Source organism: Cricetulus griseus, chromosome 6 (assembly GCF_003668045.3).
Source record: "Cricetulus griseus strain 17A/GY chromosome 6, alternate assembly CriGri-PICRH-1.0, whole genome shotgun sequence".
Taxonomy (NCBI): Eukaryota; Metazoa; Chordata; class Mammalia; order Rodentia; family Cricetidae; genus Cricetulus; species Cricetulus griseus.
Window position 1 is genome coordinate 94,566,163 of NC_048599.1, and position 25,431 is coordinate 94,591,593.

Genomic DNA, 25,431 nt, shown 5'->3' on the forward strand with positions numbered 1-25,431 from the left:
TGGGTGTTCTGATTTCGAGGCTCATTTTTAATTTCCTCCACCAGGCTCACTGTCCTTATGACTCTTCAAAGCCATGGCTTTTCTTATTGTGGTCTGTCTGTCTTGTACTACAACACAAGATTTTACCCCTTTCCTGTTATTATCAGCTGGTGAGTCCCCGTGGCTTGAAGCAAATGTGGGGACTATAGCTTCCTCACCATCTTTGAATTTTCACCGAGAAATAGTTGTGGAACTGGCTTCTCAACTGTGTATTTAACTTCAGCAACAAACACAAGAATGTCTTACATATGTGTATGCACATCCCTCACTATACTTTATAGCTCATTTAGAGAGTCTTTGTTCATACTTTTGCTCAGCTTCTCCCACAAGATCTGATAACTTTGTAGTATTTGTTCACAAGTAATGAGAGATGTTTAGTGATCAAATTTCATTCAGTTAGCTGTCTGAATCACAGCTGAAAACTAGGAAAGGAAGCAGTTGTAATCGAAGATAATTCAAATTTTCTCAAACAAAATAAAAATGTCTTTCTTAAGATATGTTCATAGCAGCATTGATTATTCATAATTCCAAGCTAAAAACAGTTCAGGTGCCATCAACTAACTGATTAATGAATAAACAGAATGTGATTAACACTCTCTGCTCCAAACCGAATTGTAGGGGAAGCTGTAGCCACGACTAAGTTGGCTTCCCCTACACCGAATTTCTAGAAGCTCAAAGAAAAACAGTACTGATATATATTTAAGCTACAACTAAACATTAAGGGCATTATGTTAAGTGAAGGAGTCAAATAAAGTAAGCTATGCATACTGTTTGATTCTTTGCTATAAGGTGTGTCTAGTAAAGGAGACGTCAGGAAGTAGATGATTATTTGCACAGGGCTGAGATTCAAACCTAGATTACTTGTCAGTAAGCACAGGGAACATTTTGGGGATGATGGAGATATTTTAAGCTAAATAGAGTTGGTGGCTTAGTAAGTGTAAATATGCTAAAATATATAAAATGCAATCTTGAGAAGTAAGTGATAGTTTATAATCAATGAAGTTTATTCAGAGGAGGGCTTTCTGCTTCTATGACCCAGCTAGTTGAGTTTTCTTACACATATTTAATTGTACCAAGGATATATGTATGCTTAAACACATTGTACATTAAATAGTACTTTTCCTTGGAAACATGATTATTGACAGGGAGGGAAATAAAAACCTTAAAAGTATAGTTTCTGGGAGCAAGGGCAGGAACTGGGGAGGTGGCACAGTGGCTCAAGCTTGTATCTCAAGCTACTGCATATGTAAAAGCTGGGCATGGTAGTGTGTAGTAGCATCTGGCCTTGCCAGTGAATTTGTGTTAGTGGCTACACCCCTTTGGGGGTGACTTCGGGTGCAGATGTGACGGGAAGGTATTGCAAGGCAGGCTTTCTTGCTTGGGTCACAGATCACATCAGAAGGACAGAGACTGCATCTTCTGGAGCAGGAACACCGTGGTGGTTCTTTACTATTATATGTGTAAGTTGTTCTCCCAATAAAACACCCATTTGTCATTTATCTTGGGTCTGGTGAACTCATTAATACCCTACCTTCAGTAGTGTGTGTCTATAACCCCAGTGATGGGAGTGGCCTTATGCACATACTATTCTTTTTAGTTACTTCTTTCTTTTATACTTACCTGTTCTGGAATGGCATGTTCAAATATTTTGCCCAGCTTTGGGGGTTTATTGAAGGAATCAGTCACTGTATATGTTAAGATATACTCACCTGGGAGATGAATGTATTCCAGGTTTTGATTTCATTTTCTAGCCACAAAGTAAGGCCTGCCTCCTTTGTGATTTTTACTTTGAGAAACTTGAGGATGATTGATCTCTTGTTTATAGTGTATTCTGTACATAGGCTGTAGATGCTCAAGCTCTGAGAAGATAAACCCTCTTGTTGTTGTAGAATTTAGTTCAAATAGACATGTTAGGTGACTAAGTGAATAAATATGCACGTCCTTCTTGAGATAAGTGGGAGAAAGAAATGAGAAGCAAGGTAGGGTTTAGAGCAGTGGTTCTTACCCCTCCTAACACCATGGCTCTATGTTGTGCTGACCCCAACCATAAAATTATTTTTGATGCTACTTTCTAACTGTAATTTTGCTACTGTTATAAATCATACTGTAAATACCTTATACTCGACCCCTGTGAAAGGGCCATTTGACCCTCCTCAAAGGGGTCATGACCCTCAAAGTTTAGTAACTACTAGGAGTGAAGCTTATTTTAAATAGCCTTCAGCAAAATATCTTCACTGAAGAGAAGTGAGCAAAGAACATCCCAGACATGACTAAGAGCAGATGCAAGAGCTCTGAGGTTGGTGACAAGGAGCAAGGCCAGTATGACAGCTGTTGATAATGGGGCGAGATTTGAGAACGAAAACATTGTAAGATTATATTTTGTTTTAATCATGCCAGGAGATTACTGCAATTTAAAACTTTATTATGAAATAACATTAGACTTAAATAAAATTTTCAAAAATACAGAGTTCTTAACTACTCTTCACATTGTGTTAACGTATTGTGTGATCTTCATTAGAATTGCTTTTTCAAGGTAGAGTGGTGTGTACCTTCAGATGTACGCTGTGCTGATGCTATGTGAAGATGTGTGAGGAGCACAAGTCCAAAGACCATTTTAGGAGCCACTGTAGTAGTTTAGTTGAGTGAGAGCTATGGCAGTTTTAAGAAGGTATCTCAGTACTTTCTTATTTAAATGTATCTGATGTGGAGTCTTACTAAGACACAGGACAGTGTTTTCCTGAAACTAGACTTTTTGTTGTTTTTCTGGCTTATGTTTTTGGCATAATTTTGAGACTGGGTGAGGCTAGGCTAGAACTCTGAATCCTGCCTTAGCTTCCTGATTGCTGGAATTCTAGATGTGTGTCACTGTGAAACCCAACCCACCCCCAAAAACAATGGTCTAGATCAAGAAAAAATAATTATACACAGCCTCTTCAGTAATAAAGAAGGTGATAACTATACTTAATTAAAACCTCTAGCCATGTTTCTTGTGTTAAAGATCAGTGAGTTAGCCCTGCTGAGTGTTGGTTCCTTCAGTAATTTACTACTGCCTTTCATAGAAAATAATGAAAAGTAGCAAATGCTAAATTTCAGTTCACATTTAATTTTGTCTGTCTGAAAATGCTTCTTAATTGAACTGAGATTAATCAACAAGATATTCAGTGTAAAGATGTCCAATTTCTTTGACTGATGTGCACTCTATTTCAGATTTTACTTAATGTTAAGAATAATGACACTAAGCCAGAAAACATAATGAAGCATTATATGAATATTTTGCTAAAATGTTTTCATGTGTCACATGAATATGCTTTTAAACTGTTGAATGTATGATTTTCAGATAGAACCGCTAATGTTCTGCTGTACATCATTAACTATTGCCCACATATAATTTTAAATCATCTCCAACCTTGAACCTGACATACAATGATTTTTTTAGGTGTATCATTGACTTTGAAAACTAAAATGTAGTTCTTTCCGTTTTTTTCCCTTGTAGTTGAAGCCTGATAATTATTTTATTCATGATTTTATGAAGTTTATTTTCACTAAAACAGGGAGCATAATTGTGACTAGTAGGTAGAAATTGTGTGATCCTTATGAAATACTAGGAATAATGCTGGTCACCCAGTGCGTACTCAGCAAATATTTGTTTGTTCTGCATATTATGAATAGCATTAGGATTAGTTATATAATAGTTTGTTTTTGCTTGTTTGGAGTAGTGGTCTGTGGCCTCCTTTAATATTCTCCCAACATTTAATGCATAGTTTCTAGATGTTAGCCACTATTTAGTGTTGTCATGTGCCAGCTTATACAATTGCCTTGATTAAGTGTATAAATTAGTTTCCATGTGGTAAAGATGTTAGACTTTGAATTGTTAAGTCACTTATCCTTTTTTGTTTGCACAATTGGAGAGGGACTTTCTAAAAGCATTTCTTCCCCAATATGTCATCTGGCACTCTGCATTATGATCCTTTATTTAATACATTTGGATTGGATACTTGTATTAGAGCTGTTTAAGTACTGGAAACTAAAACTGTTGAGTCTTGAGCACTGTCTCTCTTGTTGGGGATTACAGGGACAAGCTAGAAAGCAGTGGCTGCCATCAGGAGGGAAGGGTTTGTTAGTGTCTAGGAAGGATGTTCATCAAGGTTGGTTTCTGGAAAATGGGGTCAGCATTTAAGCTGAGAGGTTTAAGATAAGGGGATTTGGATATAAATAGTGAGGTTTTGATATCCCTGTAGGGAAACAGTTAGAAATCATGAGCTTTTCGTAGCAAAATTTGTTTACTATAAAGTCTATGGATAGATGTAGGGGAGACTGAGTCTGGAAAAGTAAAGGATCCAGATTGTAGAGAGCATTAAAAACTCACTCACTTAAAACATCTTATGTAGTCACTGTAGTTGATATAGAGCCTAGTAATACATGGTTTAGGAAAACTAAAGGAGAAATTTAGACTAAGGGGGGGGGCTCTGTTTTGACAAGGGGAATGGCAGGTGAGAGGTGAGACTAGAACACATTTGAGACACTTGGCTGTCAACTAAGTATTTAACTCTGCAAGATTTATTTTGGATTTTGTAGAAAGTACATGTAATTTTTTAAAATTAGTAATGCAATTTTATAAAATTTATTTAAAAATTAGATGGAATGAAGGTTTGTGTTAGACTATTAAGATTTATTTATGAGTATGTGTCATTAACTTCAAATTAGGATATTGAGGTGGAAAAGAAGACACTGTTAGTAATTACCTTAGTGCAATCTAAATAAATTGGGAGAAGTCCCATAGCAACCGTATTATGCTCTTCATATCTTTTTATTTGTTTTTTGCTTTTTGAGACAAAGTTTCTCTACATAGTCCTCACTGTCCTGGATGTCACTATATAAACCAGGCTGGTCTGAAACTCACAGAGATCCACCAGTCTCTGCCTCTGAGTATTAGGATTAAAGGTGTGTACTACCACACCTGGCTTTTCATATCTTGTTATTTGAGCTTGCTTTTCTGTATTGTACACTGGAACTCAAGTTTATAGAACTGAAAAGCCAGAAAAAGAATTATGTCAGTTGGATGTGTTTAGTAAAGTTATTGAACAAGGTAAAGATGTAATTAAAGGACAGGATCATTTTAAAGTAGTTATTCACCTGATAATGCTGGAGTAGTAGTGTTTAAAAAAACAGAGAAACATGAAATTGTCTTGAAACAGATATATTGAACAAAATAGTTAACTATTCTCATAGAAGAAGCTGCACATTGGAGTTACACGTTGCTGCAGGTGCATAACTTCTTGAATTTGTGGGGAGAAATGAGATTTCATTCACTCATATTTTCCAGACATAATTCCTTCCTTAAATGTCCTTTTAAGGTGTTTGCCAGACTGCTTACTGTTTTTAATTGGCTTTTACAGAAGAATCTTTTCTTGATGTTAGGCTCACTTTTGTGAACTTTTTGACACTATAATGGCTCAATATAGTTATGTATGATCTATATGATAGGCATTTCTCTCAATGATCCCATGAAAGTATACATAACCTTATGAGAACCTCAAAATTGTGTGACCTTTTGTCACCATGGTGGATATTTTTGAATGCTTTCTTGTAGTTTTCTCACATCCTAAGTGCTTCTTAGCCATTTCCTGTGTATGTAGATCACCGGAGCTATGTTGTTTAAAAGGCAGGTTCTTACTCGAGCAGGCCTGAGGTGGGCCAGAAACTCCTTCCTCCTTTCTAATGAAGCAGCCCTAACATACTCGTTAGACAGCACATAGAACATTCAGGCTCTGGATGGTCCCCTGGAATCCTGGGCATCCTGTTACATAAGGCACCAGAAAGGACTAGTTTTCTAGAAATGATGGTAACCATTGATTTAATAGGGAAAAGTAATACTTGTAAGTTCAGTAATTCAGCTGATAAGAATACTTTTTTCACATTTCCTTCTCTCATTTCTAAATTCTAGTCTTGCTTTTTTTTTTTCATTTCCTTTTTGTTCTTGTGATTTTTGCTTTTGTTTAAAATATTATTGTGTTCTGTGGGTCTGATCAGGGAACCGTTACTGTATTTTATGTTTGTATCTACATTTTATTTTGCATGCGTAACGTGGCTTTGCCTGGATGTTCTTTTTGGTAAGTTCCAAATTTATCTAGCATATTGTTTTTTGTAGTGTAAGCTGTAATGTTTTTCATCTTTTCTCCCACTTCTAGAGAACATAATCATTGATTTGTTTTTAATTTTTTTAAAGAGTTCATTCAGTGTATTTTCTCCTAACATTTTTCAGTTTTCTGTTGTAGAGCAGTTTGGTACTAATCCACCTTGATCTGTTTTATGGCCTCCCACTGTCAGCTGCTGATCACATTAGCAGTTGCTCTTTCAAGTGATTAGGTTTGAAAAAACCTTAATCATTTAGAAGTCTAAAAGCTTGCGCTTCCATATAGCAACCATAAAAAAGGTAGTGTACAGTGGAACTTGATACTTCTGTTCTCTCTGAAAATAAACTCATTTTGTTTTTACAGCAACAGCTTGCACAACTGCAGAAGGAAAAATCAGAGATTCTGAAAAATCTGGCGTTATATTACTTTACATTTGTAGATGTTATGGAATTTAAGGTATGTATTTTAATATGTAAACTTTAAGATTACAGAAATTGATTTAGTATTTGTTAATTGTATAAACTGCTTTATCACTTATGCAATAAAAATAGAATTCCTCCAAAACCAAAGTCTAAAGTATACTTTATACGTTTGTGTTTTCCGAATTTAAAGTTATTTATTTGGGGCTGAAGATGTGGCTCATTGGTAGAAGGAATACCAATCAGAAACTCTGGCTTTAACTCTCAGCACTTCCCTCCAGAAGTCCTACTGGTAAAAGTTTGATAAACTTTCCTTTTCAGGACCATGTATGTGACTTGCTGAATACTATTGATGTTTGCCAAGTCTTCTTTGATATTGTGAGTATCATTCTTGGGAAAATTTCCTAATTCTCTCAGTTTCCAAAGAACTCTGGGAACCAATTGCTTTTCTTTGAAGAAACATTTTATGAGTATATAGTTTATTTGGCTTGCTGAATAACATTTTAAAAGTAAAACTTTTATCATATATTTTTTGTATGCTATTGAATATAAGCCTAATTCATTTGTAAAATAGCTGTTAAATTTAGCATTTTATCATAATACACCCAACTATAAAAAGTGGACAATATTTTTCTGTAGAGTCATACTTGTTAGTTTTCTTTTATATGACATTTTGTAGATAGAGTGAGTTGAGGTGAGAAATGTGCCCATTAACTTAATAGTAAAAATATGAAAAATTAAATACTCCTTTTTGCTTTGGTGAGATTGGTACCGATGTCTCTCTCTCTCTCTCTCTCTCTCTCTCTCTCTCTCTCTCTCTCTCTCTCTCTCTCATCATTTTCATCTATTACCAGCTTTAATGCAGTAGCCAAAGTCCTTTTTCTTTTTTCTGTAAAATTGTGTTACAAACAAAACAATTGTTACCTCTAACTCCCTAATTATACATGTTTAGAGAAAAATTAGAAATCCAGAAATGGTAATAAACGAAGAGTTAAAGAAAAAGTATGTAGATTTTTGTGTGTTTCAGAGTTTGACAGAAAGGAGTTAAATTTGATTTTGTTTTTCTAGACTGTGAACTTTGATTTAACAAAGAACTACTTAGATTTGACTGTAACCTATACAACATTAATGATATTGCTGTCCCGGATTGAAGAAAGGAAGGCAATCATTGGATTATATAACTATGCACATGAAATGACCCATGGAGCAAGGTAGGTAAACATTACACAGATGCTTCTAAAGTTCTTAATTTGATGGCTTATAACTCACTTGAATTTGTGTTTATTTTAAGTGACCGAGAATACCCACGCCTTGGTCAGATGATTGTGGATTATGAAAACCCTTTAAAAAAGATGATGGAAGAATTTGTACCCCATAGCAAGGTAAGAGTAATTTTTTAGATGTGTAACAGTACGTGTAAAGAATTGCTCAAGCTTGGAGAATAAGATCACTTAGTTTGGTGATAAAAATTATAATGGCTTATGAATAACTTTATCTGTGAGTCTAAATAGAAGAGAAGCACACTATTCTTCACCTTCTTTCTTGTTTTATCAGTCTCTTTCAGACGCGCTAATTTCTCTTCAGATGGTATATCCTAGACGGAATCTTTCAGCAGAGCAGTGGAGAAATGCCCAGTTGTTGAGTCTCATCAGTGCACCCAGTACAATGCTCAACCCTGCCCAGTCTGACACTGTATGGTCCATTTTACCTCTTAAATGTATATTTACTTATCATTTAAATGTGTTATTGCAAATTTTTTTCTAATTAATATTAGTCTCAGGTTTATTATAAAAAAAAATACAGGGTTTTAATGAAATTGCTTAGATCTCAAAAATTGAAGTTGAGCTGGTGAGATGGCTCATTGAATAGAGGCACTTGACACTGTGCCTGACAACTTTGATTCCCAGGATTTAGGGCTTGGTGAAATGAGAAAGCCAACACGGGAGTGTATACCCACACAAATAAATGTAATTTTAAAAAATTGTTTTTATCATTGTATAAAAATTGAAGATGTAAACAAGTATAAAGAAAAATGCAAACATGTCAAGTCTTACCAATTAGAAAAAAATCATTATTATAGCCTGCTATATTTCTTTTCAACTATCTCTCGGCATATGAACATAGATATTACTGTTGCAGAGAATGCACACAGACCCTTGGTTCACTTGGGAGGAGATGGAGAGGATCCAGGCACAAGAATCTCTTTTCACGTGACTAAAATAAATCATTTGGACAAATGCAAACTCTTAAAGTGAGTTTGAGAAACTTTATTATTTGCCAGAAGACAGTTTGGCAACAGTAGAGTTCAAAGATGGTTGAGGGTGTGCAAATGTGAAAGGCTGCAGCTCTCATTGCCCTTTACTGGCTGCAAGCTTAAATAACTATTAATTTTTACTCATATCTCAAATTTCTTGTGGTATGTGAACCAATAATTGACCAGTAAGAATTAGGAGGAAGAGAGATTAAGTAGGAAATTGTTTAAAGAATTTATGTTAAGCACAGGTGTGTCTATTCTTTTTTTAAGATGCCTTGTGAATATCTCTCCTTGGATGCAATGGAGAAATGGATTATCTGTAAGTAAAATGGGTTAGTTATGGGATTACCCCTTAGGTTTAAGCTTTAATGAGGAAATACTTGGTAACTTGCCTTCACTCTGTAGTAAACACCTTCATGCTTTACCTCATTCATTCCTCATATTGATCACATCAGAATATAGATAATCATGTAAATGAGGAATCTAAAGTTAGGTCACATAGCTCTGTAGTGACAGAGATCAGGGGAGAGCTAATGCCAAAGCTCAGGAGCTACATTGTCTCCAGTCACTTTCAAAATGAACTTTTGCTTTTAGTAATTTTTTCTTATGTCACATCTATTTAGTTAAGGGTTTTGGTTTTAATTTTCATGCTATAAATGACTTATTGCTTGTCAGTTTGATAGATTCATTAGGGATAAAATTACTATTGTCTGGTCCTAGGCAGCTTACAAACTGGAAAAATAGACATGATAGAAAATGAGAGTGGTAGTATTATATGTTGTCAGGTTCATTCTTCCAGCTGCTCACTCTCTACCAGAGGGAATAGTTTTGAGTAGTTTGTGCTTGTTTCTTGATGTATTAACTGTCAACTGTTTATTATACTGTTTCTCCACTTATGGTGAAGGACCATTTTTCTTAAATACCTGTGGTTTGATACTTTAGCAAAACAATGAATGTTTTAAAAAAACAAAAACAAGTAATTAGATTTGGCACCATCTAGCAACTAGATATTGTTAAGTTTTACTTAAAAATGACTACAGAGTTTTCAAATAGTCAGCATATATACAAAATTTCATGGACAAGTACTTTTAGTAACATTAGCTTAAATATGAAAGAGAAATTTGCTAGCACATACTAGCTGCACTTAGATATTTTAGTTAATTTTATTACTTTTCAGATTTGTGATAGTAATGTTTTTTCCAAGAAAGATAGTTTACATTTCTATGCCTTGTCTGTTAACTTAATTTTAAGGAAAGATAAGGTGTTTGAAGCATTAATTTTGCTTGATTAATGATTCTTAGTTTTTGCTTTATATGTTTGGCTGTGATTGAAGAATTGGGTTGAATAGTAGGGTTAGCTGTATGGATAACCATACAACTGTCTTTGTTAGGATTTCTGTTGTTGTGATAAAACACCATGACTAAAAACAACTTGAGGAGGTTTATTTCAGCTTATATGTCCTGATCACAGAGGGAAATCTTGGCAGGAACTGAAGGCAGGTACCTGGAGGCAGGAGCTGCAGCAGAGGCCATGGAGGAGTGCTGCTTATTGGCTTGCTCCTATGGTTTGCTCAGCCTGTTTTATAGCTGACCCAGAGTGGCTCCAATCTCAATGGGCTGTACCCTCCCAAATGAAGAAAATAACCTACAGTCTTGCTTACAGCTCCACCTTCTGGGGACACTTTTCCACTTGAGGGTCACTGTCTTAGATGCCACTTTCTTGTTTAAAATGACACAAAACTAGCCAGCACTTTGGAATTCAGTTTAAAAAAAAATTGTAGTGACTATTGAGGAAGAGGAAAATTTCAACAAAAGTTGAAACTTTGTGCATATGTAGCAAGTACTAAGTAACTGTTGAATGAGTAGGCAATGAGGCTTCATGCCTTGGTGTAGAAGGCTAGAGAGGGCATTTACACACCACACACACACACACACACACACACACACACACACACACACACACACACCTCTTTATACATTTGTGTAGGGTTTACACACACACACACACACACACACACACACACACACACACACACCTCTTTATACATTTGTGTAGGGTTTCCAGATTGGGTAACCAAAAGTATAAGATACTTAGAATTTATATACAGAGAGCCCCTTAATCTGTTACAAGAATGTTAGACTTCAGGGGTTAACACTTGGACTTCCTTTTTTGTTTTTTGTTTGTTTTTGTTTTTTTTTTCTTTTATTTTTATTGAAACAGAGTCTCTTGGCCTAGCCCTAGCTAGCTTGGGACTCATTATGCAGACCAGGCTAGACTTGAACTCACTGCTTGCCTGCCTCTGAGTGCTAGTTAAGATGTTTCCTTCCACATCTTGTCTGCCTCTTTTACTTTAGTGTTACTGGGCTCTCACACCTTCAGCTGTAAAAGAATGATACTGTCTTCTCTACTACATGGAATAATCATGTGAGGTAATGTGTGCAAAGATTAGTAAGGGAGAAACTGCTGAGACAAGCAATGCCGTTACTCTAGCATTTCTTCTGGTGACTACAAAAGTTGATTACTTTTATTATTCAGTTATTTTAACAGCTGTAATGATTACCACATTATGTGTAGTTTCTAATCTTTTGCTGTGTTTTTAATGCTTCAGTGCATCTTCAAAGAATTTACTCTGCAGAATATAGAAAGTTACAATTAAAAGTGTTGTTTATAGATATATGTATATGCACATATGTATACGTATATATGTATTACATTATGAATCACTTAGGAGCTTCCATTCACTGATGGAGATTGTTTTCCTCTCTGTAGAAAGTTACCCCATAACCAAAGGACCTTGTCTGTGCAATACTTTTAACTTGTACTTGTTTTTCTTTGTGTTGAAGTTGGCTTTATTCTGTGCCACGGGATGCTAAATACAGAGGCTACAGCACTGAACCTTTGGAAGCTAGCTCTTCAGAGTAGCTCTTGCCTCTCTCTCTTTCGGGACGAAGTTTTCCACATTCACAAAGCTGCAGAAGATTTATTTGTAAACATTCGAGGGTATGCTGTTTTTACTTTATTTTGGCGGTGGGCGAGAGTGGTGGTGGTGGTGAATGCTGTCTTTAGTAACAGATTTGAGGGTTAGAGAGTTATTCACACCCTGCAGGAAGGTGTGGCCTAAACTGTCTTTGATCCCACCAAGCAGCTTTTAGCAACAGCCTGATAATGGTAGAAAATAATGCTTTTACAGGTACTTCTACTAATTAAAAATCTTCAGTTTCTTAACCCTATAAAATTTGTCTTCTAGAGAAATGTGTCCTCTTTTTAATTCATACATGATTGTATACATAATTACACTGAAAGCTAAATATAGGGTATATTTCCCAGCATGGTGGCTTACTCCTTTAATTCTATCACTTGGGTAACAGAGACCAGCAAATCTCTGACTTTGAGGCCTGCTCCGTGTATAGAGTGAGTTCAGGATGGCCAGGGCTACACTGAGAACCTTGTCTCGCTCTGTCCTCCAAATAAAGAACTGTGTGTATTTATAGGAGTATTTGAAGCAATCAAAAAGATGTCATTAAATTATGAGTGACAGTTATAGAAGCCTAATGACAGCACAGGGATCACAGTTCTTGCCAGCAGAGTGTGCCCAAATTACTTATATTAGTCATTCTCTGCATACAGCAGATACTTCTCTGAATGGCTGTAGGGGCTCCTTGTGTTACCATCTTTAACAGCTTCATTTCTCTTGAGGATCTGTAGCCAGTATTTAGAGAGCCATGCTGAATTCACGTGAGAGCAGTCATGTAATCTTTTGAAATAAAAAGCAGATAAAATATCCCAGAATTCCTTGTACTTAGCTGCATATGTTGGATATGGTAACCAGGAAAAAGGTGAATTTTGTATATATTTTATGTCCCATTCAGTATTTCATAAAGTTGAGACAAAATGAAGCTTTTATTGTTTTTTTTTAAAAATAACAGTGTGTTGCTGGGCATTGGTGGTGCACGCCTTTAGTCCCAGCACTCAGGAGGCAGAGGCGGGTGGATCTCTATGAGTTGGAGACCAGCCTGAACTACAAGAGCTAGTTCCAGGACAGGCTTCAAAGCCACAGAGAAACCCTGTCTCGAAAAACAAAACAAAACAAAACAAAAAAAACAGTATATCTAGCACTAATAATTTGAGCCAGTCTTGTGTCTTAGTGTGCGACTGAACTACCCTGGGATGCAAACTGAACACAGGTTCTCCAGGATCACTATTATTTTGGAGAAAATAGTTTGTTCTGTGCACCCTGAATACTTTATTGAGCAGTCTTCACCTGGATGATTGTGTAGGATGTCTCTGCTTCACAGAGCTTTTGTCTCTCTAGTCACCACTGCCATTCTTACTTCTTCCTAAGCAGCAGTGTTCTGACTTCTGTCATTATTATTAGTCATATGAAAAACACTACCAAGTTGCTTCTCTACTTTTATTTTATTAAGATTGTAGATGATAAAATTTGTATTATGCCTTAATATGTCAGCTATTGCTTTATAGAATCATTTCAATACACTAACATTGTAAACCAGTTAATGTGTGTATATTCAATGAACTTATGCATGGTGTTAAGTCTAGTGATACCACAAAACTATCTTTATCCTCCTACATATTTTTTAAAGGTTTATTTATTTTTATTTTATGTGAATGAATTTTTGCCTTCATGTATGTCTGAGGACTATGTATATGCTGATTGGTGTAGAAGTATTGGATTCTCTGGAACTACAGTTATGGACGCTTCTGAAGTTGTGAGCTGCCATGTGGTGTTGGGAACCAAACCCTGTTCTCTTCAAGAGTAGCAAATACTCTGAAATGCCAAAACATCTCCTCAGCCCTGATCCTGGGTGTGTTCCCCACCGCCAAACTCATTTCCTTTTTTTTTTTTTTTTGTTTTGGTTTTTTTTTTTTTTTTTTGAGTTATCAGTCCCATTAAAAAGAATTGTCATAGTCAAGTCATAAGTATGAAAGTGTGTTAATTACAAAGACCCATTTTAGACATTTTCTCAAAGAGGAAATAAATCTTAGAGTGCTTGCATATAGAATTTAGGATTCATTTTAAGGATTCAGCTAAGTTGTCAGAAAAGGTTTTTTTCTCCTTCTATGAATTTTAGTTTTTATCAGTAGTATTTATGAAGTTATTTATTAATACTCTTCAGTAGTATATCTGAACTAATTAATATTGGCATTCTGATTCTTTTACTTTCTATTAGACGGCTTCTTGAGATTGGGTCTCATGTAGTTATGGGGGTCACTGTTTAGACCATGCTGAATTTGAACTCACAGAGATCCACCTGCCACTGACTCTGAATTAAAGGCATGCCTCACCAAAAAAAAAAAAAAAAAAAAAAAAAAAATCCCTGTGCGTGTGTGTGTGTGTGTGTGTGTGTGTGTGTGTGTGTGTGTGTGTGTGTGTGTGAAAAATATAAAAATAATCCATAGTTCTGTCTTTAAAAAAATGTAATCACAATGTCCTGCTTTAGCTTTCTGTCCATACAAAACACCCACATTCAAAGTAGCTTCTGTGGATTCCTCATTTGTATCCTTTTAGAATTTATCTGTGCTTATGAGTGACCTTTCTAGTGTCAGAAGCAATCATATTTTGAGTACTTGAGATACTTGGAAATCAATTACATCAAAAGGAAATTTTAATATATCTTAGTGCTTAAGGAAATAATAAAATTTAATAAAAATATGCATTATGTAGTTTTATTTTTTGATTTACTGTAACTAATATCTTTCTAAGAAGATTTGAGTATGGAAAGTCCTTGGAAAATACATTTTAGGCAGACTTCACCCATCACTTCCTTTGTTATTGTTGTTGAAAATAAGTATTTCCAATTGACTTTTTGTATTTCACTACTTCTTCTTGACTTTCTTTCAAATTAAGATTGACACAGTTTATATTTTCCTTGTATACAGCTATAATAAACGTATTAACGACATAAGAGAATGCAAGGAGGCAGCTGTATCACATGCGTGAGTAGTTCCATCTGTGACGAATTTCCTATTAAAATACTACTTTGTTAAATGAAGACTAACCTTAGTGACATTCAAATTTAGAAGATAAAAACTTTTAATTGAAGGAAAAGTATAGAATGTCTGTAACCAATAACTTCATAACTAGTGTAGATCTTAGATGTTTTGAAATACTGATAAAGAAGTTTCCTGCAAAAGATTTTAATTGTTACCTGTTTAAAAAAATTTTTTTACATGTATTTGGTTAGTGAGGATAGGCATGGGTGTATGACTATGCTTTCGCTACAGTACATATATTGTGGCCAGAGGACACCTTAAGGGAGTTGGCTCTCTCAGTCTACCATGTGGGTTCTGGGGGTCAGACTATTATGGTATGAGCTTAGAGAAGATGAAATGGTGATATTGTCTGATCCATCAGTGTTTCTACAAGACATGAGAAAGACAAGCATAATTCCATAGATGAGGACAGCAGATCACAAGTTTTAAATCCTTATTCTTTGTTGTCATTCCCTGTGCCTACATTTTCCACCTGAGTGAAGCACAAGTGACATGTGATATCTTTCTCTACAGTGGCTCAATGCACAGAGAAAGGCGCAAGTTTTTAAGGTCTGCACTGAAAGAACTGGCAACTGTCCTGTCTGATCAGCCTGGCCTGCTTGGTCCCAAGGTAACTGATGATAAATGTGCCCTGTCAACAGTGAAAAGTATGGCTTCTTTAGGAAATTAAAGAAGCTTGAACCAAGAATGCATTTGCTGACTTGAGGATCAACATCACACTTCTCTCTTTTCCTCCTCTCTTATATGCACACTCATCTTTGTGAGTACTGCCTTGTACTGACCACCTCTTTTAAATTTGGTATTATTTCTTGCCAAGGACTTAAAGCAAGACTATAAGCAATGTTAATCTTCAATCATTGAATGATCACTGTTGTTGTTTTTTTTTTTTTTTTAATAGGCACTTTTTGTTTTCATGGCATTATCTTTTGCCCGTGATGAAATTATCTGGCTACTTCGTCATGCAGATAACATGCCAAAGAAGAGTGCAGATGACTTTATAGATAAGTAAGTTAGTCACATTACAGGAACATCTACTTCCTGTTTATTTCAGTTCAGTTTAATATGAGTCTGAGGACTTACATTAAAGCAAAGATGTTTTGAAAAACTTTTCGGGGTTCTTTATATTTGTAATAGAAAAAATGTTGGTAATGTATTAAATTATGTAATTAGAATGCAAAAACTCTAAGACCTTTAATGTTTCTATTATAGTAGTGATAAGAAAGTTGTTCTTTGACTTTGCCCACTAATTATATATCCTATGCATTTGGTTTTCAAAATTAATACTGCACAAAAAATAAAAATCATAGCATGGTCTTCTTGCCTAAGTGTGGCATTTGAAATATCTTTTAGTCCCTGGTTTCTCAATCAGAGTTAGATTGAAAATAGAAATTATTGCATTTAGAAAACTTATTTCTTGTTAATTCTCTGATTTAAAACAAATGATAGAGCTATGAGAAGAGAAGATTTTACTTCCATTTGAATATTCTGCTGCCAGTTTTCTGTCTTAGCATTTTTTTCTTTCCATGATTTTGTTGACATAAAAGAATTTTAAAAGGAAGTAATTGACAGTAAAAATTAACAGCTGTAGCCAAGTAGGGGTGGCACATGCCTTTAATCTCAGCACTTGGAAGGCAGAGGCAGGTGGATCTCTGTGAGTTCAAGGCCAGGCTGGTCTACACAGGGATTTCGATGACAGCTAGGGCTGTTACACCTGTCTCAACCCCCCCCCAATATTAATGCATTTATTAGGAGAAAAGTTATAGAAATAATACCAAAAACATTTAGTATATTCTGGATCAACAATGAACTTACTCTCGGAAACCTTTCTCCTGGCTTGTCACAAAGGCATATTGCTGAGCTGATCTTTTACATGGAAGAGCTTAGAGCACACGTCAGGAAGTATGGGCCTGTAATGCAGAGGTACTACGTGCAGTACCTCTCTGGCTTTGACGCTGTGGTCCTCAATGAGCTCGTGCAGGTAAGAAGTTTCCTAATTCCCTTTGTTCTTTGCTTCCCATCTATTGAGTAATTGACATGTAAACTACAACATGTACCAAGTGGTATAAATGGTCACATTCTGCCAAAGAGATTATTGTCTACAGGTGAAGAAATAGTTGGTTATTTCATGTGTGTTTGTACAAACTTGAGAATGAACACAATGAAGAGACCAGTTACCTATTCCCAGGATAGATGTATACACTAACCAAATTCAAGAGAGCCTTGCATAGTCATAAGTCAGGACTTGGAAAGATAGATCGTGCTGGCCCAGTGTGACTGAAGCATTGCTAGAGGCCAAGGAGAAGACAGACCAGAAGAAAGAATAATTCTTGCAGTAGGGTAGGTGAGTGCTGATGAGAGCCTGAACTAGACAGTGACTGGATAAAGATGGGTGAGATGACAGGCAGTCTAATTGGTGGTAGTAGTAGAGGAAAAGGGGTGGGGAAAATAAGATGGCCAGTATATGAAAATCTGTCTGATTCTTATGCAAGTGTCTATTTTTATTTTTATTTTGGAGTTTTTTCTTTGCTTCTTATTCTTAGCTTTTTGCTAAAAAATTTTTTTCTTTGATTTTTTTAGTCTTTTTACTTAGTCTTCTTACTTTAAAATAAATTTTCTTTAATTTTATTGCAGGTAAACTATAATTTAAAATAGTTTTATTTTGCTTCACCTTATAAACTCACAAGTACCTAAAACTACTGTAAATTAATGACCAGTACAAAAAAGGAGCAATAAAATTCTTTTAAGATCTGGTTTTCCTGGATTTGTTTATTTTTATTTCCACTAGATGGCGCTCAGGCTGTTTTCTTTTCTTTCCTTTTTTTTTTTTTTTTTTTTAAAGAATGGTCACTAAAATGGACCTGAAAACCTGTTAAATACCCAGAGCATTATTGGCTTGTAATTTTATTTACAGTTAGATTTTAGATTCAGATTTTTAAAAACTCAGTTCTTGTTTTTGCTTTTGAAGTGCTGTGGATTAAACTAAGGACCTGCTACCTGCAGGCAAAGAACTCTATTACTGAGCAACATCCCAAGACCCCCAGATGCTCATTTTTGTAACCAGTAAAAAATAATTTTCTTTGGAAATTTTACTGTTTTACTGTGACCCTACCATGTTGAACATGCGTTACTAGACCTCTGAAAAGTTGGGGTGAGATTTTTGTTGTTGTTGTTTTTTATATCTTGTTTTGTTGGTCCTTATTTTTTGAGGCCTATTTTCACATATTAAAAATAATGTTTTTAGTTGGGTTTTTTTTTTCCATTTTGAGGCAGTACATATATTCATGTAACTCCCACCACATTTGACTTAGAACATTCCCATCATTTTTAAAAGTTTTACCGTGTATCTTCATGGTTGGTTCCTCATAGACCTTTTAACAACTGATGTCCTGTCACTGTAGTTTGTCCTTCTGAAACATTGTTCATGTGGGATCCCACTTTATTGTCTTCTGGGTTTATTCCTTTCCATTTGTGTGGTTTTTTTGGTTTGGGTTTTTTTTTTTTTTTTTTGAGATTTATTGTACAGATCAGCATTTAATTCCTTTTTCTTCCTGTAGTGTGGATGTACCAGTTTATCCACTTGTTGATGGAGCTGTGAGTTGTCTAACTAGATGGCTTTCATATTACTGTTTTTTTTCTTCTTCAGAATCTATCTGTTTGCCCTGAAGATGAATCAATCATCATGTCATCTTTTGTTAACACTATGACTTCCCTAAGTGTAAAGCAAGGTAAGTAAGGGTGTGTTGTATTTCAGTTAGAGATTCAAGTTTTGATTATTAAAGGGAGAGGATTTTAACAGTTAAATTTTATAAAATCTTTTATGTTTGGGTACATTTGATCTGTTGCCTTTGTCATAATTTAGCTGTGTAAGAACGAAGATTTCCAAACTGGGTTTCAGATGGTGTCCATAAAAAATTGAAGAGTTGTTTTGTGATGCATCTGTGACAAAAGGTGAAACAGGAGTACTGAGTATTGTAAAGTGTCTGTGGTTCTGGCACACCTGTGACCACAGTGCACTGGTATCAGTTATAGCATGTTTATCTGTTGCGTGGTGTGGTGAGAACCTTCAGCCCAGCACCCGTGAGGCAGAGGCAGGTCAGCTTGTTCTGCATAGTGGAGCTCTTGATCAGGAAACCAAGTAATAATAATTTAAAGTCTGTACCAGTGACTTTATATGTGTTGTCTCATTTAATCTTCAACATTAAGAAAGAAAGTTACTTCTTTTATTTGTCAGAATAGTAATTTGTAAGAGTAGTAATTAGAGGTTAGGTATGCCAGTCTCAAAAATCAGTCCTGTACCTACACCAGCTAGCTGTTGTTTCAACATTCTGTTCCAATAGATTGATGTGTTTTAGTTTCTATTCTTTATAAAAAAAGATGTCAAAAATCCTGAAAAGGTCAGATCAATAACAACTGTATTTTAGTTCCATCAAGCTTTATGCTTAGTAAATAGTAAGGAGACTACTACAATGTTGTGTAGTGATGCTTGATTTCTGTGGTATTACCTTATGGAGCACTATCCTGCTCTCTTAGATTGGCATTGTAAGCACATGAAGACTCAGAGCTCTTCTTAGAATAGCCTGCTTCTCTTGGCACAGTTGTCACCTTTAAGGATTTGAGAAGTGTTGTCTTAATGCCTAAATTAAACTTTTTTGGCTTCATTTTTTTACTTAGAAATTCACTTAACATAAAACATCCTAACCTTTCAGTGTATTGTTCACGTTTATTCATTGCCTAAGATCTAGTCTGGAGAGCTTTTTCATGTTGGAAAATTGGAACTCTGGTGTTTAAACTCCATTTTGTGCTCCAACAACCCATGGTAATGCTGTTCTAATTGGCATTTTTGTAAACTTGCTCTAAAACACTTCTTAGTGGAGCCATATAGTTGTATTTTTGTGGCTGGCTGCTTTTTTTTTTTTTTCAAACATTCTTTCTTGTTTTGTTTTGTTTTGAGAGAGGATTTTGTACATTACTTTAGGCATCCTCCAACTCTTTACATAATCCTTCTGCCTCAGACTCCCAAGTAGCTGGGATTTCAGGCAGTAGCCTCTGTTCCTGGCTCTTTGACTCATTGAACATAATGTCATTAGTGTTCAGCCATATGTAGAATTTCCTTCCAATAGAAGACTAATAACTCTTTTGTAGTTTCTCTGACATTTATTAATTCATTCATTTTTGCTTTCAGTTTGGGGTATTTTGAAGTACCTGGGTTAGGGTATGACTATGTGTGTACAAATACCACTTTGAGACTCTCATTTTCTTTTGGTTATGTACCCAGAATTGAATTGTCTTAGCATGTTAGTTTGTTTTGGTTTTGTTGTTGTTCTTGAGATAGGATCTTACTAGGCAGTTCTGGCTGTCCTAGAACTCACTATGTAGACCAAACTGTCCTATAACTCACAGCTATCTACCTGCCTGTGTCTCTCAGGTGCTAGGATTAAAGTCCTATACCACTTACCCATATGTCTTAGCTCTTAAAGCATAAAATATAATTAATGATTTGTAAAATGATTAATTTGTTTTGTCCCCTTTATTTTCCTTTATTATAGTCGAAGATGGGGAAGTATTTGATTTCAGAGGGATGAGATTAGATTGGTTTAGATTACAGGTAAGAATAACTTACTTTATTTTTATTGTTCTGTTTTGTTTGAATGCATTATAGTTTTATAACTTTATGAATTAACTTACTGAAAAGATGTCTTGTATGTGATCAACCACAAACATGAAATATTTTGTACATTGTTAAAATTGTATAAATATATTTCTAACAAGCCAATGTAGAAATTTTAATGAAATAGGTTATAATTTTATGATATGCATAGATTTATATCCCTAGATCTCTTGCTTATCCTGATTCATACATTTAAATTTTACTGTGAAAGCAAAGTTTCTTTTGACAACACATTTATAGTGTAGCTATAAATTAGTTTTTAAAGTTGCTAAAAACTTGGGCTTGTATGCTATACAGTCTTTGGCATAAATAACACTTTCATTATAATACCAGAGCAGGTGCAGACAATACATAAACAGAGTTCCCCAAACTTTTATTTCTGAACTACAGAACTACATGGTTTTAGGACAGGTTTTTCTGTGTAGCTTTGGAGCCTATCCTGGCACTCACTATGGAGACCAGGCTGGCCTCAAACTCACAGAGATCCGCCTGCCTCTGCCTTCTGAGTGCTGGGATTAAAGGCATGCGCCACCAACACCTGGTTTATTTCTTGAGTATCTTTTAAAAAATCAATCCTATTGTCTTTGTGTACTGTAAATTAGCAGTAGTTGACTGTCCTTATTGTTAGTAATTACAAAAAGAAGAGGGAATTACCCTGTTTAAGAGTTACATAATCTAACTATTGGGACAAGGCATAAAAAAATAAAGCAGCTGAAAATCTAAAAGACTGGGGCTGGAGAGCTGGCTTAGCAGTTAAGAGCATAGGCTCTTCCAGAGGACCTAGGTTTGATTCCCAACACTCACATGATGGCTCACAGCTGTCTGTCACACTGATTGCAAGGGTTTCGATGCACTCCTCTGGCCTCTGAGCACTAGGCATACAAATGATTCGTAGACATACATGCAGATGGGATACCCATACACATTAAGTAAGTGAATAAATTGTTTTTTTAAGGCTTGAGTAAGAGATAGCACAGACATAACTGTTTGCTAATTACAGCAATTTAGAGGGAGAAGGCTCAACTGGTGGTATAACTTTTACACAGAAAGATGGATGGGATTTAAATATGAAGGTAGCTTTTTCAGGATAAGAACAAAACTGAGTTAAGTACAAATAAACTCTAGTATGAAGTTTTCCTGTGATAAGGAAACATTGATAATAGTATTTCTGTCACTCACAGTTGATTCGAGGTAGAAGAACGAAAGTGATTAGATAAACAAGTGTGGCCAGGGAGAGGTGAAGGGTTCTATAGACACCAGCAGTTGTTGCAGTAGAGCAAAGCCAGCAAAATTAGCCTTTGGAGAATTGCAGGTGTGCTTTGCCCTTGCTGGAGTCCTATCCAATTTTGATCCTGAGATTATTATTTTTTTTTATAGGTCATTTTCATGTTTCACTTTTTCCTACGCTTGTGAGTTCTTTATGCATTATTAGTCATTTTTCTCTTACCAAAGGATCTCATTCCTTTATCATGTAGTGTAGGCACTTTGGCATTTTCACTTCCTTTCCAATTGTCATCTTCCCATCTTCTCATTTATTTGAATTGTTCCTTTCTTAAAAATGGTGTAGGAACACACTTCTCCTTCCATTGTTGTCAGTGATTTTAGAAGTGTGTGTTTTCAGCCATTTCACTTGATACTGTTTCTCCTGAATCTATTTTTATGTTATTTAAATTCTGAGCTTTTTAAGTAGGCATCAGTTATTAGAAATCTTTATTAAAGTCTTGACTACAACAGACTCCTCTTTAAAACAGAATAATACAAATAAATACAATTAGGATTATGCATATTTATATATACACACATTTTTTTACAACAGAAATTTAATGTTTGTTTCTTACTCTCTCCCCCTTCCTAACAAACAAAAACTAAAACATAACGAATTGCATTTTCTGACTTGTATAAATGAAGGTTTTTTTCCTCCCATCTGCCAGTTCTCGAATAAACACTCAAAGGCTTAATATTAATTATAATTGTTTGGCCAGTGGCTTAGGCATATTACTGCCTGGCTCTCACAATTAAATTAACCCGTTCAGTTTACATTTTACCAGGATGCTTGTAGCTTGTTACCTCACATTTTGCTTCTCCAGCAGCTACAGGGTGTCTCCCAGATTCTGCCTTCTTTTCCCCTGTATCTTTGCTTGGATTTCCTGCCTGGCTTTATTTTGCCTGGCTATCGGCCAAATCAGCTTCTTCATTAACCTACATATTAATATGTAATAAAACATATTCACAGTATACAGAAGGACATCCCACATCAGACTTGTTGCTATTAGTGAATGGTAATGTCCTCTATCTGAATGCCTTTTGCTATTGTAAGATTAGAGATGTGATTTCTATCTTGCTTATAAAACATAACTTAATTTCTTGTTATTCCTTGGTTGGCAGGACATGGAACTCCAAGAGACCCAAGTACTTGATTTTTTCCAGCATACATGTCAGCATATGTGAATCATTTTCTCTTTGTCTCTGAGTCTTAACAAGACTTTAGGTTAGGCTCTTGCAGATTAATGCCTTGTGTGCAGTGGGTTGTGTTGCAGTTTAGGGATCCTGAGCTTGAGGAACTGTCTGCAGTGTATAGGCTTGTTTATTATTTCCATGAAAACATTGCCTCATTTTTCAGGTTTGACTGCTATATATACAACTCCAATGTAGCCTTGGGAATGAGTAGTCTGGGTCTTGAGTCTTTCTCATATTTAACAAAATGTAGGAGTACTTGAGATCCATGAAGAAGTGTCCCCTAACAGCCAGAACTGTCATCAACATCTGGAATTCTGTTGCCATCACATCTAGTCATTTCCCACCATGAATTATTTGAGTGACTATCACTTTAGACCAAGCCATCATAAGACATCTGACATGTTGCCAGCATGTCCTCTAATAGGCTTCTGCCTGGCTCTCTATCTATCTCTACTTTTCCTGTTCCTTCCATATGCAGCCAACTTCCTTAAATAAGAACTGGACATTACACAGAGCCCTCAGTGGTTCATCTAAGGTTTTGAATCCTAGCATGATATATAATCTGCTTGAATCTCATTCTTTATCACTTGTTTTCTTTTGTTTGCATTCAAATTCTGGCCACTAAGGCCTATATTTATCTGTAAGCACATCTCCTGTTACCCTCTGCTCTTCTTAAATGTCCATTATTCACAGACAGAACCTTAATGTTTGATTTGGTATCCAAGTCATGGAATTTCTTTCTCCACAACCTACTTGAGAGTGTTGGTTAAGTCTTAACTTTCTTTGTCCAATTCATTTTAATAGTTAACTTATTACATATGTTTATAGAAGCCATCAAATTGATTTAGTCTATTATAGTGTCCAGTTTTGTGTATGTGTGTAGATGGTGTAGGGCAGGGCACACATAAAGGTTGGAAGAAAACCCTTGGGATTCAGTTCATTCTTCTACCATGGGAATCCAAGGGATTGAACTAGATCATTTGGCTCAGCCACAAATAGGCCCACTTGCCAAGCCAATGCACCAGCTCCCACTGTGAACAACTGTGGAAAACAATGTTACTGGTACAGTTTTTGTGATTTTCAATAATGGACCCACACACACATACTTTATAATGACAAGATTAGAGTCATTTATCTTTCTCTAAACTACTGTTTGTGTTGAATTGCTACAGGCATACACTAGTGTCTCCAAAGCTTCACTTAGCCTTGCAGATCACCGAGAACTTGGAAAGATGATGAATACAATAATATTTCATACGAAAATGGTAGATTCCTTGGTGGAAATGCTGGTAGAAACATCAGATCTCTCCATATTTTGGTATGTTATACTTTTCTTTAAATCTGGAAATATTAACTATCAGAAGCTGCTTGATTGTTTTTTGTTAGTACAGTTTTTTTTTTTTTTTTTTTTTCCAGTTTTACAGTATTTGACTCTGAACCATAAGGGAACAATAGACTTTTATAAAAACTTTGTAACAAACAGGGGGTTGGTGACTCATAGTAATCCTAGAACTCAGGGGGCAGAGGTAGACAGATCTCTTAAGTTCGAGGCCAGCCTGGTCTACAGAGTAAGTTCCAGGACATCCAGGGCTACACAGAGAAGCCCTGTCTCCTTTGTAGCAAAAGGAAGATTGTCAAATTGAGATTTTTATGTCTGGTTTTAGTTACTCTTAAGAGAAACTCTTCACGTGTGAAATGTCTTTCTTGCATTTTGTTTGAAGATATGAATCTCACATTAAGGGCTCTTTTACATATTTAGTGTGAGTGTAAAAAGGTTGTGGATAAATCAAGGAGAGCAAATATTGGAAATTAATACCTGGTAACTTGATGCCTGTATGTATGTATGTATGTATGTATGTATGTATGTATGTATGTATATTGCTAGACAATTGAGTCACAGGAATGTGCAAGCTGCTCCCAGCATTGTTAAGCACAGCCTCTCCTATCACACTTAGCACTGTCATTCACTTTTCTCTGGTTTTCACTCCAGAAAAGTTATTTCTTAAAGGAAGGTTATATTATTGTCTCCTTTTTGTCTAAAATACTAAGTGTTTAAGAAATTTTGGAATAAATGAGTAAGCTAGGTCATGGTCAGACTCAACAGTTCAAACTCGAGTCCTGTCACTCTGTAGCTGTGTGGTACCAACTCAGTTCCCTGCTTCTTGGCCTTTTAGAGGGGTGAATTGGAGCATCATAATCTGTCTCCTTACTTCTAAAGGGTTGAGATACAAGAATGGATAGTAATCATGGTATCAGGGTGTCACATATAGGTGATTATTAAAAGCTTTTCCATTTTAGCAGTTTATTAGGTTAGCTTTTATTACTAATGCTGGAGAAGAAATCACCAGGAATGAAGGCCTGCTTCTCAAAGGAACGCATTAGTCCATTCACTTTTCCTTTTAGAACTCCGTATGTTAAATTTATGATAATTTTAAGATTATTTGGACC

At 35.6% G+C, this 25,431-nt stretch overlaps 1 protein-coding gene across 2 annotated transcripts in view; it reads left to right on the plus strand.

Moving 5' to 3' along the window:
• Nckap1 (NCK associated protein 1) overlaps positions 1-25,431 on the plus strand; it is a 73,554-nt gene that overhangs the window by 19,874 nt on the left and 28,249 nt on the right. For both annotated transcript variants that reach the window (XM_035447177.1, XM_027420070.2), the window contains exons 3-16: positions 6,537-6,629; positions 6,914-6,970; positions 7,661-7,803; positions 7,884-7,974; positions 8,147-8,284; positions 9,117-9,165; positions 11,690-11,846; positions 14,745-14,801; positions 15,372-15,468; positions 15,757-15,863; positions 16,704-16,836; positions 18,502-18,583; positions 20,405-20,463; positions 24,156-24,301. In XM_035447177.1, coding sequence (XP_035303068.1) covers positions 6,537-6,629; positions 6,914-6,970; positions 7,661-7,803; positions 7,884-7,974; positions 8,147-8,284; positions 9,117-9,165; positions 11,690-11,846; positions 14,745-14,801; positions 15,372-15,468; positions 15,757-15,863; positions 16,704-16,836; positions 18,502-18,583; positions 20,405-20,463; positions 24,156-24,301 — 1,409 coding nt within the window. The remainder of the gene's footprint in view (positions 1-6,536; positions 6,630-6,913; positions 6,971-7,660; positions 7,804-7,883; positions 7,975-8,146; positions 8,285-9,116; positions 9,166-11,689; positions 11,847-14,744; positions 14,802-15,371; positions 15,469-15,756; positions 15,864-16,703; positions 16,837-18,501; positions 18,584-20,404; positions 20,464-24,155; positions 24,302-25,431) is intronic.